Source organism: Hippocampus bargibanti, linkage group LG15 (genome assembly GCF_051943395.1).
Source record: "Hippocampus bargibanti isolate YZ-2025 linkage group LG15, ASM5194339v1, whole genome shotgun sequence".
Classification (NCBI taxonomy): domain Eukaryota; kingdom Metazoa; phylum Chordata; class Actinopteri; order Syngnathiformes; family Syngnathidae; genus Hippocampus; species Hippocampus bargibanti.
The window spans coordinates 9,336,102-9,353,635 of NC_142748.1; the positions used below are offsets into that span (position 1 = coordinate 9,336,102).

Genomic DNA, 17,534 nt, shown 5'->3' on the forward strand with positions numbered 1-17,534 from the left:
CATTTGGCTACTCTAGCGTGCAGCGCTAACCTTGTGCTGATTTTCCGACCAATCTTTCAGGTGATTTTCCTTATCAGCAACTTGTCAAAACTGATTTTCAATCTTTCCTGGCTCTCTTGGCTTATCACGGGCCGCTTCCTAGGTGAACATTACCGTCGTGTTTTCCCCCAGAAGACGGCGTGAAAACAACACAAAGGTCTGCGGGTCTTTGGATTGAATTGATCTCCGTGTAGATGCTTGCCTTGCATTTTTTTTTTTTTTAAATTGCATTGTGAAAGGGCGCACAGACTTCCCATCGGCAAGATGCGGCAACAGATAGCAAGCTACCCGATAGCAGCAATAAAAAAGAACCCCTTCTCCGCCAGCTAAAGTAATTACTGCACACCACGCAGTCATAAAACGCCAGTGACGCTTCCCCGGCAACATTCAAAAGGGAATTGCAGGGGGGATAACCTACCAAACAAAAAAAAATGACAAAAACCCTGGCACTGGAGTGGCAGTAAAGTCACTCAACAAAAAAAAAAAAAAAAAACGTTCCGTTACCTTTTCGTGAATCTCCTGCGTGGACTGCGCGTCGCAAAAGGCGACGGTGGCCAAGTCTTTGAGGATGGGCATCTCCACGGTGCAGTCGCGCCCGTCCAGCAGCGCCACCAACGGGCGCGGGTGCATGGGCCCGTTCATGATTGGGGGACGGATGCCTGCGAATGAGGCAGACACGGGAAGAGCTCACGGATCGGATTGGATTGGCAGAAGTAAAGATCATCATATTGATTGTGTTAAATGTTGTCAACAATTAACGTCAGATCACCGTTTGGCGGAACAGGAGAGCCTTTTTTGGCGCTTTTGTCAATTAAATTGAATGTCAACAATTTCCAACGACGGTAATTGCAAGCAAGCTCAATATTTGACAAGGCCGATTGTATTAAATGTCATTACAATTCAAGCGGGTGTGAAACTAGCATGAAAACAAACAAAAGGGTAACACAGCCCGTTGGACCCAAAATGCTCCCCAGAGAGACGCATCGGGCGACAAAGAGAAGATAAAAAAAACGAAGGCGGACAAGCGAGCGGTCCGACATTGCGGAGGAGGATGAGGTGTCGTATGGCGGCCGGTTGTCATGGTGATCGCTTCAAGCAACTGCGGTCGTCGCCACTTCAAATTTCGCCTTCTCGCCATCGCATTGGCACAGACGGAGGTCAACGCAAGTGAAGCGCGACTGACATGGTGGCGAAGGGGGTCACAACGAGCGCTAAGGGGTTAAAGGTCGCACCAGAAGAGACTTTGCTCAAGGCTACGCTACTCGTCGCTCCTGTCGAAACAAAAAAGGCTTGGAAATTGTAAGATTGCCGCTGCTACACTCTGGTTGCAGATGAGGCCAGAGTTTCCATTCTGCTGCGAGAAGGGGGGTAATGGTGGGTGTTTGGCGGGTGGACAAGAACCAGGAGGGGAGAGTGAAAAAGGCATTTACGAGCAGACACGCTCTCCATCGTATTATCTTCAACGCTGATGGTTGCCGGGCAACCGCAAGCTGCCGATTGCAGGTGGGCGAAACAAAGTCAATTCATGACTCTCAAACACACTTTTTTCCTTAGGGGGTTGGGGCAAAGGTCATGCACAAAAGCCACTTGTCCCACCCTGCGCCCCACGCGGCTAGTCAAGAAAATGAGCCTGCACATCTCTACCGCGCCAAGTTGCTCCCCGAGAAGTCAAAGCGAAACCGCAGGATGACAACGCGGTGATCAAACCCCCGTCATTACCACTGACTGACCCCCCGCCCCCTTATTCCGCCCCCTCATGCCAGACTTTAGTAGACATCCAGCAAAGAAAACAGGAAACATGCCGCTTGCCTGGAAAATGTTGCCGCCACATTCTTTCTCACTCTTATAAACGTCGCATGGCGAGGGGGGTGAAGTGGGAGGGGGGGGGGCAGATAAAAATCTTGACGGAAGGAATGGGGGTGATAAAAAGTGGAAGATGATAATCCAAGGATGACCTATCCACTCTCCCGCTACCTGGACCCCTCCCAAGCCCCCACCCAGCCCCTACTTACAGTCTGGGGAGGGCGGGGCGGAAATCAGTTCGATGGTGGATGCATCATCATCATCTTCATTAGCATCATCTTTGCTGGAAAGATTCAATTTTGGACCTTGGAAAAATGCCCCCCCCCAGGATGGAAAAAAAGGCAGCAGAATGGCTGCTTGCTTCTTAGACGGCGGCAGGGGCGACGGCGACGCACCGGCTATTCATCGCTCCCTCCCTCCCTACTTCCTTCTCCCCGTTTTCCCTCCTCTTCCTCCTTCTCCTCGTCGCTTTTTGGGACAGTGTTTTATTTCGGATGTGGACTGTTCACACCCCTCCTCTCTCATATACGCACGCCCCCCTCAGCCTTTGGATTATTTGGTTTCCTCCATTCCTGCACCCCCCCCCCCCCCCCATCTCGACAGCAGCGAATAGCAGAAAAAAATGCAATTCAAGTGTTTTCATTCCTATTTTTTTTTGCAGCGACAGCAGCGGCACAATTTTGTACGCAGGGGTGGGGGGGGGGGGGACAAGGCGGCAGATGATTGACAGGTCGCTGTGCCGAAGGACGGCGGGTGGGCGAAAACGGCCTGTTTAGAATAACAATGTCGCTGCGACTCTGCCACGGAGAAAGGTTGGGTTGGTGCAAGGGGCGGGGGGGGGACACCAAAAGCTATTAGCGGTGACGGTAAAGTTAAATTAGGGGGGGGGGGACACACGCATGTGCATGCCGTGTGTGACGGAGGTAAGGGGGAAACAGCTGCTTAATGAATAAGATCAACAACGAAAGGTTTGGATGGCATGGAATACTAATGAATGATCAAAATATGAATAATGTATTACAGTGTGGTTAAAATATTCTGCGGAGTGCCTTAAACAGTCAAAACCGCAAATGGCGTTTGATTGCTAAGTTACAACCTTTAAGAAAACGAATGATTTCTATCTCATGAGCTTTAAAGTTGGCAGTAGAAAAAAATATATTTTATTCTAGTCAATGACCGTTTAAAAAAAATGACGTCATGATTAGAATGCAATTGCATTCACGAAAAATGGCATTTTTTCTGCCCAAAAATAAATTATGAGACAAACTTTTCTCTCCAAAAAATAACATTACTGCAAATTTTTCAATAGTTCAACTTATTGATTGAGAATAAATTAAATATGTATATTTAGCCCAAAAAATGCCACGTGAAAAAAACATTTGTGTTATAATATATAGTCACATGTTTAAGAGTGGGTATTTAAAGGGAAATAAACTCAAAATTGTTTTTCTTTCTTTTAACCAAGACTTTCCTGATCAAGTAATTGTCGTGGGCTCTGTGTAGCCAAGCGCAAAGACCCCCCGACCCCCTTGGAGAAATCACTAATGGTTGCCAGATGAGGGAATTCGGCCTAAGTGCACTTTTTACTGTAAATGAGTGCCGTCCGCCGCTTTCTCAGAAACAAACAAATATCAAAACGGCTCCAAAACGACAAATATTTTTCACCGGGCTAAGTTGAGGACGTGGGGGAGATGTCAAGGACGAAAAGCCACCGCTGCGACCACGTCAGCTGCAGGTGGTCCCCAGATGTGGTGACTGGGGGCAAAGGGGTCTACTACAATGAGGCTGTGGGGGTGATAAGGACCACTGCAACCAGGAAGTAGTACTGGGTACGGCGTGTCAAAGCAAACCGGCAACCAGCTTGTTGTTCTACCCAAAAAGATGAGAGATGTTTTTTTTATCTCACCCCCTTGGCATCTCCAGCTTTTTGATCTTCCTCTCGACACCCCCACCCCACTCACGGACTCCCACTCGCTATCCAGGAGAGACCAAGGTAAATATGTGCAAAGATTGGTAAGTCTTTGAAACATACTGGCAGACAGATATGGCGATAACACGTTTTGTACCTTCTCTATTATTTCACAGGGAGAAAAGGGTCGGAGGGGGATATAAAACACAGTTGGCCAACACTTCACAGAGGATATTCAATATCCATGAGCTTTTTCATTTGAGGCTGATGAATAATTCAGAGTGACCTGCCCACAACTGAGAAAAAAAGGGAAGAGACACTCGGAAAAAAACATAAACGGGAGGGAGGAGGTGTGCAGTTGTCTGTTTTGGCCGCTGTTGCCATTTGACAAGAGAAGGGATAATATGAGATGGCGGCGGGTAATTTTGGAGCGGAAGGGGGTATCATCGTGAAGCGTTGTAACGTCACGTGAAAGATTGGCTGGAGTAGTGTGCTCTCGGCTGTTGTTAAAGCGCAATATAAATCAATAGTATTGTATTTTGTACAGTAGCCCTCATTTCAAGCTCATAACTGCAGACCCATATCATTTAGGAATTAACTCTTTTTTCTTGATGAAAGAAGAGAGTCTCAGGTTTCTCACGCTGCATTGAATGTTTATGTCGTCCTAAAACCAAATAATCTGTGGGTCCTGGAATTCGAGTGACAATAAGAAAAAAACCCTGGCATTGAGGTGGAGACATTTTTGCACAAGTCTGGCAGTGAACGAGTTAACATCTTTTCACTTTTTAGACAACGCAAAGGTCAGCTAGCAAACCCCGCCCACGCTAATACTCCCAACTAAAAAAAGCCCGGCTGATCCTGAGTGGATTAGCTTCTGTAGGAAAGAAGGTGACGACACGCGATTCGCCACCTCCGCCGGAAGCCAATAACACGCCCGAGTTGACGTCACGTGACGTGGAAGCTACTCACTTGCAGTGCTGCTGTGCTGGACGCCGCTGACGGACAATTCCATGACCGAGGTTGCGCACTTGCTACTTTGGCGGAGAAGAAGGGAACTGTGGCGACTAAGCTGGACCGGAGTGTTTAATGTCATTATTAACGCCACTTAGCCAACCAAGACGCAGAACCCTCCCACCGCCAGACATCTTGTAGAGCCGTGCAATCTTAACGTAAAACTTATTTCACTTTGTCAACGTGAAAAAAAATTCAGGTGAATCAACAATTAAACAAACCTATTGGTCGATATCGGCGTGGCCATTATCGACGATATTGCAAAACATCATTATGACATAGTTGTACTAAGTTCATCCTGTCTACTTGATATCTAATTTAAAGCAGATTCTGTAAGTAAAAAATCTGTTTTAAATCATTATGACATTGTAAATAGAAATAATGAAAACAAAGGTCTCTCAAATTCAGTCATTGTTAAGCGAATAATTTTAAAATAAAATAAAGGAGGGGTGCAAGACAAGTCAACAAGTGCCCCTACGCATGATATCACAAACCCCTCGAGAACTAAACGGCGACAAAGTCGTCATTATTTCCGCTCAATTTTCTCTTGCTCCGAGGGGGTAGCAAAGCACAGCACTACCTCCCTCCACCCCACCCCCACTTTCCTTAAATGCGAAGATTATCCACCTTCTGATTGCCACCGGAGCCCAGGGTTGCGTAGCAACAGACAATTAAGAAATACGCTTTGCGTTTGTTTGCGTGTGAGGCCCGCCCGGCCAGGCCATTATCAGATGAAGTTACCGAAGCAACAAATATCAGCTTTATGCAAATGAGTTTGCACTGCCGCCAAGGTAGCGAAAAAATAAAATAAACAAAAATCATCACGATAACCTTGGTATGGCGGTAATTTAACGCCACCCGATTTACTCAACAGTATAAATGTCCATGTTACATTCAGTGCTGTTGAACGTAATTGAAAAATGATCATAGAACACCAACAAAAGACAACGTTCGGTGGTTCGTGACTTTCAAAAGCCAAGAACGCATCAAAAAAGCCAAGAACGCATTTTCTGTTCATGGTCATCGCTAACGCAATATACGGGGGGAAAAAATACATTAAATAGAAAAAAATTGTGGTTTTCTTCCTCTGCATAAATACAAGCGCGAGAATTGTGCGTTTAATAAGCTTTAAGAAGAGAGCGCAAGTTTCATGATTACTGTCAGAAGAAATAATATTTATGGTGTTAAAAAACAGACAAGGCGTCTATAAAAAAACGGTTCTTATAATAGACAACGGTCTATCTTATTAGACTAATTGGATGACACGCCACTTAAGCACCTGATTAGGAGAGAGTAGAGTGTAAAATAACAACGGCGATATTTACCATCGGAAAATAGAACCAGGGTTCCTACTTTTGGTTTATAGTTAGTCCCTGGAAAACAACCAAATACAGCGCCAGTTGATTCTTAGCAAGACAAAAAGTAGCGATTGCTAAGGAGGCGCATCGCAGCTTAGGGACGTTGTACGAATGTACTACGTCAAATAATATAAATGATGGAGTCAGTTCTTTCTTGTTGACCGTCACGTGACTAACTTTCGTAAGTCTATCAAAGGCCGACAAAGACAAAAGTTAGAGAAGAGAGATCATCGTACTTGTATCGGGCGTTGCGGTCATGGTCGAAACAATGACGGGCGGACCAGTGCGACGTCCGACTAACTTGGAGGTGCTGGGGTTTAGCGCTTGGAGAGCGGCGGCGGAAGCCGAGGCGACAACGCTACTCTCCGGAACGGCGTTCATTCCTTTACGTAGGAGTTGCGGGCTGTGAAGAGGGCTCGGAGCAGCTACCGGTGAGGCAGGGGGAAGGTTGGGGGCTCTTTTCATTAACTCCATGGGGGAATAAGAGCCCGAGAAGGTTTTGGGTGCAGCTCCGGGAGTTCCCGGAGCAGGCGGGGGCTGTTGGCCAAGAGCAGACATGGCGAGGCCAGTGTGGGCATTGTACATGGAAAAATGTCTTCCTTGGTTTACAGCCTGGCTATAACCTGCAGGGCTGATTGGTAAAGCTCCGGCTGCCAGGGGGCGCAGCGCCGGAAAAGAGGTGGTCTCCAAAAGGTGTTGGGACGGAGCGCTGCTGGGTCTCCTCCCGAGAAATTCCCCTAATCTGGGAGACGCCGCTTGGATAGCGGTTGGGGGCTGCTGCATCAGGCCGGGATCCATGGACAAACCTTGAGGCTGGACGTAGTAATCGTTGCGGTGGCTGAAGCTGTTGGATCGGGTACGGGGTGCCGCCGCGCCGGTCTTGGAACTCAGCACGATCCGGGAAAGAACGCGGGCCTGCGCCAAGTTCGGGGCGACAGAACGGACGTCGTTGTCCTCCATCATACCCAGCACGGGGAAGGAATCAAATCCGTGTTGCAGAAGGAGAGTGATGGTACTCTCAGCCAGACCTTCGCCTCGCAAAAATGCCAAGAAGCCGGTGTCCGCCATCTTCTTGGGGTCCGCCGCGACGGGCAATCCAGCGCAAATTCCCGCCGCCGAACCCATCATGGCTGTGCTAGGATCGTAGTTGGGGTCATAAGGAAGTCTTTGGGAGGCTATGGCTCCATAAGCGCGAGGTAGAGCGGCGTCCATTCCAAGCGAAGTCGGGTCCACCGCGGAATCGGTGGCGGCCGACCGACGGGCTTCCAGAGACAAGCTGCCGAAATTGTTTAGTGGTTGGTGAGCGGCGCCGGTCGACTGCGTAGCGGCGTAATTGGGAAAATGGGGCTGAGGTTCGTAGATTGAAGGAGAGCCGCCGGCAATATGCTGAGCGTCCGAGATAATCTTGGATCCCAGAGTTTCCCTGTACAAACGGCTCAGCTCTTGGACAGGAAGGGGAGGAGGCGGCGGGTGTGGTTGCGTGGGGATAGGTAGAGAACCGGCGGCCTGCGTGGAAGGTGTGGCTCTGGCTTGATCCCATAGAGGCCTCAACCCCCTAACGCCGTGCCCGTAATGCAAGGCTGATCTGGTTAGAAGTCGGTGGCTATCCCGAAGAAAGTCTGGGTCTTCGGGTAGCGGACCAGTTGGGGCGGGCGGAAAATAACCATGGGGTCGTGCAGCACCCCGGCCTGACATGGCACGCTTGAGGTAAAGGCCGTCGCAGAGATCCGACTGAGGTGTCTTACTCATGAACTGCCGCTGCCCCGGTTGGTGGACCGGGTCACACGCTGACGATCCAAGAAACGGAACGTGGGTCTTACGATCCAAGTGTCGCAAAAAGCAAGTTCCACTTTCACCGCTGCCGGGCGTCAACGAATTCCTCAGGTCGGAAACGGTCCCGCAGTAACGACAGCGACTTACGGCCTCGTCTCTGTGGCCCTCAGAGAAATATGTACCCCGCTCGCTCGGATTAGGCATCGGGGGAAATGAAACAGACCACAACGGACATGTGTTGCGTTTCAACTCTAAAATTACGTCCACGCCTATCAAAAAATAGGGAGGAGCAAAGAAGTGAAACACTACCCACACCTGAGTTGCAGCTTTCGGTCGCCTCTGATGCTCATTCTTACGTTCGCGCTATCGTGTGGCTCCCAACTAAATAATTCAACCCCTTGAAATATTAGAACTTCATCCAACTTTGGGGCGAGGTGCTAATCCACCCTGTGCTATGTTTGATCACAAAAGAAATTGATCATCGCAAGTGGTGTTAAGAAGATAGTCGAGCAGTGTGAGATCGTTGCAAAAATCACACTGCTGATTGCTTCAACAAAAATGATCTTTCAGGGTGGAGATTGACGTAAATCTAACTCGAATTAAATCAAATCTAGTGGAAAGATTCCTTTGCCACAATTGATCGGCAAAGCAGCAGCCAGTTGCCAAATTTATCTTGTGTGCGTCTCGTGAGGACTCCTCCATAATTAAGTGAGGATGCTATATTACACTTGTGCAACGGGGGACTAGCCTGAATAATACAAGAAAAAGGAAGAATTGCGATATTTGGTGCCAATACTACGACTGCAAGTGGGTTCTAGTTAAAAAGTACAATGCGGAGAACAGGCGTCCAGTCGCCGTGGTGCCTTTGGAGCAATCTGGCCATCTTTCTAGGCCACGGGATGCTAACGGCGGGAATTGGCTGGCCGAGATAGCGGCGGGAATGATTTCAGTAGACAGCCGTTCCACTCAGCGATTAAACTTTCATGACAACTTCATGAATTAAAGTATGGCAGCGGATAATTTGACGATTTCTTTCAATGATTCAATGATTGTTTATTCCTGTTAGTATTTTCGTTTTATAGCGCGAGCAGGTTTTTGTGCTCAGAATGAACCAATCAAATCGCAACACACTTTCAAGCAACTCAATTATCTTTTTTTTCATTTTGGCTTTCCTTCTCAACAGATTTCCATTTTAATTGATTTATCGGTCATTAATGGTGGAAAAATTGATTGATTTTTTTCACGTTGCAAAAACCTGGGATCTGAGCGAGGATGTGCAGAGATTTTGCATCCCCTAAAGGTGAATATTTGCTTTCCTATTTTAGTTTCTGGTGCCGCCAGCAGCACAGATGGGGCGGACAGAAGGGGAGCGGCGACGGCCCACTTGCTTTCTGGTGAGATAAAGTGGGGGTGAATGAGGGGGCGGGGCTAAGCGAGAAAGGGTAGTCAATCTGACGGTGTGGTGGTAAAGAAAAAAAACATCTTGACATTTATTATTTGTCAAGATGCTGTTTTTTGAAGAGCTGCGGTATATATTTTTGGGGGGCCGATTCAGTTTGTTCAAAAAAAGGTAAAGGACATCTTCGTATCTGATCAAAGCACCTTGTGCGACGAGAAGGACGAAAACAGCGGGAAAGAAAAGATAAGGCAGCGTGGTGGCTTTGGCCGGTGCAGAAAGCACGTCGTCCGTCTCGGCGGACACTTTGTCAAAAGGCGGCGCTTCACATCTTGAAGGAGAAGAGCGTCCCTCGCTCCTTCTTCTGCCTGCCAACGGCGCCAAACTGGATCGCGATGAGTCACGGCAGAGAGGAATTTTTAGCCCAGCTGCCAGAGACAATAACCAGTTCGGGCTCGGCGCCGTGTTTGCTTTCTCCTGGAGTCGAGATTGTCGTCATGGCGGCCTTATCGTGTCCCTACATGCGAGTGGTGGGACGAGTATTTATTTTATAGGTCCCCCACGAGACCCTTTGTTGGGACCAGTTTGATTTTCAAGCGAGTTCCCATTTTTAAGTGTTGAAATAAATGATTTATAAAACACCGACAGAAGAGTGATCCATCCACAAATACATTTATTTTGCTAGCATTTTTTTCTATCATACTTTTTTCTATCATACATTTGTTTCAAATGTATATTTTTTGAGATTTTTTTTATGTAATCCTCTGCAAATGTGAGTATTTTATGGGCTTCCCCCCAAGTAATTCATTAGATGGGGCTCCGAAACCCAAGTGATGGACTCAGTGATAAAAGTAGGCACAACAATGACAGAGACGAGATCCTTACCTTCACAGATTCGGTCTAGTCGCTGCCTCTTTACTTTGTGCTTGTCGGTAAGAGACATGGCCTCCGAAAAGGACGTCTCGGCAAAACAAGGGGGCCGGGGGGGTTGACGGTGTGGCTTCGGGTTTACCAAGGCTGACAAGGTTCAGATGCCTCTAGTGCACTGCGGGCACTGCTCCCCGGGGCATAACGCCTCGGCACACACACCTGAAGCGGGGGAGAGAAACAAGTTATGGAACTAAAACTAAAACTAAAACCTAAAACTCAATATTTTGTGGGTTCTGCAATTTGAGTGAAAATGACAAAACCCTGGCACTAAAGTTTTTTGCACATCGTCTGGCAGTCAATGAGTTAATCGCATAATTTCTGGAATTTTCAAATATTTTTGCATCTCACTTTATTGACATTATAGTTCCAATAAACCGCATTCTGACGAAAACCCAAGTCCTGCACTCATGGAAGGATTTACGATGTATCGAGAAGACCTGCTGAGTACAGCATTGCCAAGAAAGTTGTTGATCCCTAAAAAAAAAAAAGAGCGCACAGGCTGGAAGACACGGACGGATAATGTAACACATTGAGCCCAGTAGAGGGTAGTTAAAAGCAATTCAGAGTGGAACTCAATCAAGGAGGAATCAATGCCTGTCAATCTTTTTCCACTTTAACGACTAAACAGCAGAGTGAAGTGAAAACGCATGTTATTTTCTAATCGCCAAACCACATTACCGGCGATGTTGCACAAATGCGTTGCTGCTGTAGAGAACGTGAGGCAAGACTGATGTTTTTTTTTTTTTTTTAATCCCCTGGCCGGCACAAGTAAAGCAAAAAAAAGCTCACACAAAAAGGATTAATTGTTGCAACTAAGAAAACTGCTTGTTCAGTAGCTGAGGCGGCCTTCCTCCCGCTGACGCCGACAGATGTTTTGATGTTAGCAAGCAAACAAGGATCAGGAATAAAAACATTTGGGGGGGAAAGAGGGAGGGTGGGAATCCTTGCCTGAGGTTTTGAAAGTCCTCTGTGGAAAGCAAGGCGTCCAAAAACAGAGCTATCAAATTGTTTACAACGGGGAGGAAGAAGCGCTGTCCAAAAAAAAATATTACGTCGCTCAATAGCAGTTCAAAAAGTCAATTATTTTTTGCAACTGACATTTTCTTGCAGTGATTGGGACATAGTGTCGAAAAGGTCTTTCAGAATAATGTGTAACTTGTATTTATTTTATCATTTGTAATGTATAATTGCATCTATTGTTTTGTTTTGTGATTGAGAGGTGTTGAAAGGCGCTTATAGACAAAAATGTATTATTATTAATACATTAAGAATCGTGGCCGAGTCTTGACTGAAAAATATTTGTGCATAAATTAGATGGCAAACCAAACGTTGGATGAGTGGGCGCCGTGGTTGTCCATCAGCGGAGGGAATCGGGGGTGCAAAGCGCTGGTTTCAATTAGCTACGAGCCCAAACACTTTCTGCGGCCTCGGTAGTCGATTAATGGATTTAGCGGCGGACGGCCATTCGACAAGCGATCGATCGCTGTTGTTGCTTGGGGTCCTTTTACTGAGTAGTTGTGGCTTTTTTGGTCAGTAGACACAGAATCAAACCATTTACTGGTTGTAAGATGATAAATACGAAAGGTTTTGGTGTGAAGAGGCTATGAGAAGTTGGAAATATCAATGGTCGAAGATGATTGCCCCCTTTGTCACCAGGGTCATGACGGGGGGGCGGGTATCAATTAGTCTGCAGCAGAAATGCTTTGCAGCCTCATTAGTCGATTGATGGATTAGCACTTGACCAGTGATTGATCGCCCTTGTTGCTCGTGGCCGCTTAAGTGAGTGCTGGTGAGCTGCGCTTTCAGGCTTTGGTGTTAGTGGGCAAAAGCTGCAAATTATTCTTCTTTTTTGATTGATCAATTGAAATTTCTCAGTCAAAAAGAAATGGAGCCTGTTACAAAAGACAAAGTGTCCAAGGGAGCTGACGCTCGGCGGGCATCTGCGGATGCGACTGAATTATTCAAAAGGTCACGACCACCTGCTTGCTGCGCGGGGGCTTATTTGCCGCCGGAGAGGCAAAACGCCAAAGGAAGCAATTGACTGTGTTTCGCTTCCTGCAATTCTCACTGTTGACTTTGTAGTCTTGAGTCGCTTCGTAACAGGCTCATGGTTTTAGTTTTCAAAGTCTTGGTGTCCGCTTTTTCCAAATCAATCTGTTAGCACGGTGCCAAAACAAAGGAAAGAGGAAACGGGGAAGGTGTGGTCACCTGGCAACACCAACCCGGCTCATCTATTAATATCCCGTGGCAGGCCGCCTCCTTGCGGTGTGATTTTCGTGTTCCGAATGAGTCCCGCCATCCGCGTGGGAAGGTAACAACTTGACACCATTAGAATTTGCTGGAAAAGCGTGCCAAATAAATATAGAAATGAAAAATACCCGTTTATAATCATCATCACGCTGCCCACATGCACGATTTGCTGCACTAGGAATGAATTTTGCATTGCAGTCCGCCGAATGCTATTTACGTCCAATCAATACACTTGCAAAGTTCCACCTGGCGAGGTTATCTGTGCGCTGCAGAAGCTGGAGCAAAAAATAAAGACAATAAAAATACCAGAACAAGGGGAAAAAAACTCTGGAGCGTGCCAACTTGTTGGTGCTAGGCCACAGCAGCGCTCCTTTTGTATCCTTCCAAAAAAAAAGATGATTCAGAGGCACCCGTGAAAGAAACTGAGGTGCTTCCATGACCCCCACCCAACCTTACCGGTCCTCCTTGGAATGTGCCCACAAGTTCCCAGCGGGATGGCGGAGAGCGCAAAGCTTGCCGTACGCAAGCTTTGTATTGGGAGCGTGCCAATTCAAACAATAGAGTCCACAGTACAAAGTGGCGAACCGGATTGCGAAACTGGAATGCTGAAGGGCATAATTGCAAGTGGGTTCAATGTCGGGTTTACGATTGGAATTAATTTGCTGGGCGGAATAACGTGGTGAGTTCATTAAAAAAAATATTGAACTCACAAAGATCAATCGTTGTGGTATTTTTTTCCCTTACCTTTTGGCCGTGTTACCGGTGTTTGAAGAGACGGACCAGGCCACCCAAGCTTCTGAGACACTATCAGAGTTGTTGTGGATGGGAAAACACCTGGAAGTAAAACATAAGGGCTGAGCTGGAAGCATTTTAGATTGCATTGGATTAGCCTCGCAGCAAAGTGATGAAAGTAAAAAGGAAAGAAAGAAGGAGAAAAAAAACACACAGAGCTAAATGTTGAAAACAAACACGAAGCTGTAGCATCCACTGATTGTCTCACATCTCCTGTCCCACGTAAATCCGCTTCATTTCCAAGCTGCGACAGTTCCACATGAGTATATTACACACCTAAATATATGATCTGAAATGATGTGGACGTTACCGTGACGACTGTTGGATTCCCAGAAGAAAGCCCATCGTAAATCGTCCCATTGAGCCATGTTATCCGGACAGACGTGACGATCCTTTTAACGTTTGACACCCCCACACCCTTCCCCACTCCCGATAATGGACTCTCCCAATCTCGGAGCACCGCACCTGACTCCCTTTCATTTTCGTTGACAGGGCGCCACTTCAGTCCGGAAGGGCTTGGATGCCGGTGTTAGAATTCCAAGTGAAAAATGACCGTCGGAGTGCACTCGGCTCGACGGATTAACTGCACAGCGAAGGAAAAAGTGCTGATGGGCAACGGAAGAATAAAAACGGCCATTCATCATTGTGACACGAGGGATCAAACCTGCGCTTTTTCTCAAACTTGAGTTATCGCACGGTAGTGCCGGCGCGGTGACAGCTGCAGAGATAAAGATGCTGCAAACTCAGGACCGGTTCCAAGGGGGCCGTTTCCTCAAGAGGGAGCGTGTTCGGTCTCCTAAAATCATTTCGTCAATTTTTTTTCCTCATACAAATCGCACCGCTGCCGCCGTGCGTTTATGCTGAGATGGCGTTTTTCCGAACGGCCGCGGATATCAGCGTGGAGATGTAATCACTGATCCCTGCTGCAAACCATTTCGGCAGGAAACTAGTCGGGCCTAAATCGCAGTAATGGTTCCTCAGTAACATCACTAACTAGCAATAGCATTAAATTACTTTTGTACTGCTGGAATTTTTTTTTTTGCTACTGAGAAAAAAAACCAAGTCACAGAAACAAACTCTGGAAAACAGCTCGAGTCCCGTTTGTGAACTATCTGGGATTCCCAAGCACAAGAAATGAACCACCGAGCCCCCTACCTCCCATTTATCCACCCATCTGCTCCCAGACTAAAGCGCCCTCCACTCGCCACGCATAGAGGGGGCCGGATTAAATCAAGTGCCATGGAGAGCAGGGTCCCGTGTTACCCTCGCAGGAACCACTTGAGGGTCTGCTTTACTAGCCAATGTTGGTTGCAAACCCCCCCCCCCCCATGCTCCTTATTAGGAAAGCAGAAGGCTTAAGTCAGCCGAGAGGTCACGGGTGGGTCCATAGGGGGGGCGGCGGGGATGGTGAGCGTGACCCCGATGGGGAATGGGGAGGACGTGACCGAGATGACCGCGATAACGGTGGGGGTTCTGGTCATTGTTTAACACCTGATAGAAAGTAGAGGCGGATACGACAGGACACAGAGCGCCACATTAAGACCACTTGACTTATAGCGCTAAGCTATCTGAATTAACTCCGTATATCAAGCTCGGTCGAAAGAGGCCTGATCTAATTGGGGGGAGGATCAAGCAAGGGTGGGGTGGGGGGGGGGGGTGTGCAGACTAACAATTCTATCTGCCGCCATTAAATTTAACCACTTCTTCCCCTTTCTTTCTCTCTCTCGCTCTTTCCAGAGCCATAAAACCGCCAGGAGGACGTTTGATTTATCCCACACCCTGGCCCGGGTTTCTATCCTAACTATCGCAGGCCTTCATTGAATTTTATTTCCCCCCCTCTGTCTCCTAAATGTGATGAGATTGCGACATATCGGCGAAGAGGGGAAGTTGTGCTGGTTTGACAAAAAAACGCTGATGCACAATTACTTTAATAATACCAAAAGCTGCTGCCTAAGTACAAATAACATCAAATAAAAATACAAAATGTCATCCCTCTCTGCAAATGTAATTAAAAGAGTCAATGAGGCAGCGCATTATGAAACGTGGAAAATGACAAAGTGACTGAAGCAAATACTTCTTTTTAGACGTGCACGACCCGGAATCTATTCGGCCGCCTACTTACCACCCACTCGTCGCCGCTTTTCTACCTGACGCCTTCAGATTTTTTTTTTTCTGACAAAAAAAATCTGAAGGTTTTATTTTCAGTCTATAAAACCCTCCGCTATTTTTATTTTTTTTCACATGGCAGCTACGATGAAAGGCTCTAAATTTCCCCAATCCAACCGTGCGGTATGATCACCAGCGGGGAGGATGTAAGCGCTACATCACTCTTAGTGTCAAATACATAATCCGAGCGTGAAGTGAATACACTGGTTGGCGCTCACTCATTTCTCAGCTGACCGGCCTCTCCGGCAAAGAGTGGTGACCCTGTGAAGGGGAGGTCAAGGGGGGTTCCGTCACACTTTCCAGACAGCAAATTGACTCGAAGGCCCCGAGCGGCTAATGGCATAATGAGGCCTGAGGCAGCCCAGAGTGACAGGAAGTCAAAACAGACAGACGCACATGGGTCCATTTTTGGAACATGCAAATTATGGCACCAACTGAAACGACTTTCTCGATTTAGTTTCTCATTCTTTTAACATTCAATTTAATTCTGCCATAAGAATAAAAAGAAATCAATACTAAATGACTAAATTTGTCACACTGTGCATGCTTGGTCTTACTTGGCAATATGTTGGAATGCAGACGGACAAACTTGAGATGCGAGTTTTTCGTGTCAGATCAAATCAGCTCATGCAAAGTCGTGGAGTTTCATGGTGTCTAGAAGAAAAAAAAACACAAGGCTATGAACTCTGCGCTAGTGCGCAGGGTGGTCTCGCCTGATTTGTGGATTCACCTGGGATGTCGCGCGTCTTTCAGTTTTGCTGTGTTTTGTTTGAAGGGAGGTCATGAGAAGTGGAACCCCATGCAGGAACGATAGCACTAAACAAAAAGAGACAAGAAAAAGAGGGTGGGAGTGGGGGGGGGGTCAACACACAGTCTATTCGGTCAGGCAGAAGTGGGCCAAGCTGGTGTCGCACTCAGGAGATGACACACATTTGAGCGTCTGACTCGTTCTTTTAAAAAGACACACACAAAGAATCCCCTGAGTCTTACCATGCTGATACTGTGTTCCATGCACATCAAGCTGACTGAACAAGACGGAGGGTTACAAGCCATGTTATTTAGTTATTTTTTTCACTTAGCAATGTGATCAATGATCGTATTTACTGAAAAAGGCAGTCTCGGCCGGTGACTGTAATTACCTTTTGCGATGACTGATGTCACTGTGGGTAGTGCTAAGTATAGCGCTGCACATGTCATGTACAGGTAACATCCAACTTACGACTGAGTTCCGTTCCGACCGAGCGGTCGTAAGTCGAAAGGTGTGAAGTCGAAATCTAGGGTCTGCAGGTCATGGTCGTAAGTACGGGTGGTCGCAAGTCGAGCTGGTTGTAAGTCAGATGTTACCTGTATTTTTTTTTACGATGAGTCTCCTGATTAGAAAAAAAACAATCACAACAATGGCTCATTCTGCTATTTCATATATAATTTTATAATTTGTGTCTGCTTGGATGTCATCTTCTGTTGATGCGGGAGTCAGTAAAAGAGGGTAACCTAGTCTTTAAGGAGCTTTTTGAACCCTCGGAGAAGAGCATTTTAATTTTAAAAGGCTATACGGTTATCTCCACCACAGAAGAAAAAAAATCACCTCGGGTGATCCAGCTGCAGATTGAGCTGTCTGGTCTCTTAACAGCAACCAGGCTCGGTCGGGCCCAAGTGGAGCAAACTGATTACATTTCTCAAGAGGCAACATTTGTGGCCTTAGGCCCCGGTATTAGTGGAGCCAAAGCTTGCTCTGTTACGGCTTGCCAAGAAGCGAGCGCGACTATTCCGATCGAGCGCTGAGATTCAAATTTAAATGAGCGTTGACATTTCGCATGGCGAATCATACGCGTAATGCCTCGGTCGCTTGTGCAACTGGCGCGCCGAGGCAACATTTTGTCAACAAAAACCCAATTAAAAGCTACTTTTGTTGTTAATTCTCCATCTCCGGGGTTGATGCAGGGGGGACATATGCGACTCTGTGCAGCTGCGGTAAACACAAGCCGCTTTCGTCCCTGTGCTTGTTTTTTTCGCACATGCGAACTCGGCAAGTCATTATCCAACACGAGCTCATCGTTAGCGCAATCATCATTCACTGTTAAGGGTTATGTAATTGCTCTGTTAATCA

At 47.0% G+C, this 17,534-nt stretch overlaps 1 protein-coding gene across 12 annotated transcripts in view; it reads right to left on the reverse strand.

Annotated features, from left to right (window-relative positions):
• Positions 1-17,534, reverse strand: part of LOC148887648 (C-terminal-binding protein 2) — a 31,122-nt gene that overhangs the window by 7,421 nt on the left and 6,167 nt on the right. For 2 of the 12 annotated variants that reach the window (XM_089016006.1, XM_089016007.1), the window contains exons 3-7: positions 16,158-16,243; positions 15,985-16,081; positions 13,214-13,303; positions 10,175-10,378; positions 544-698 (exon numbers count right to left, since the gene is read on the reverse strand). In XM_089016006.1, the coding sequence (XP_088872132.1) occupies positions 544-698; positions 10,175-10,232 (213 nt within the window). In that variant the 5' untranslated portion in view covers positions 10,233-10,378; positions 13,214-13,303; positions 15,985-16,081; positions 16,158-16,243. Of the gene's footprint in view, positions 1-543; positions 699-1,848; positions 2,005-2,051; positions 2,299-4,720; positions 4,864-6,356; positions 8,114-10,174; positions 10,379-10,567; positions 10,694-12,427; positions 12,558-13,213; positions 13,304-13,726; positions 14,058-15,984; positions 16,082-16,157; positions 16,244-17,534 lie in introns of those variants that run through there. The other 10 variants (XM_089016011.1, XM_089016012.1, XM_089016008.1 and 7 more) reach the window with 10 other exon arrangements.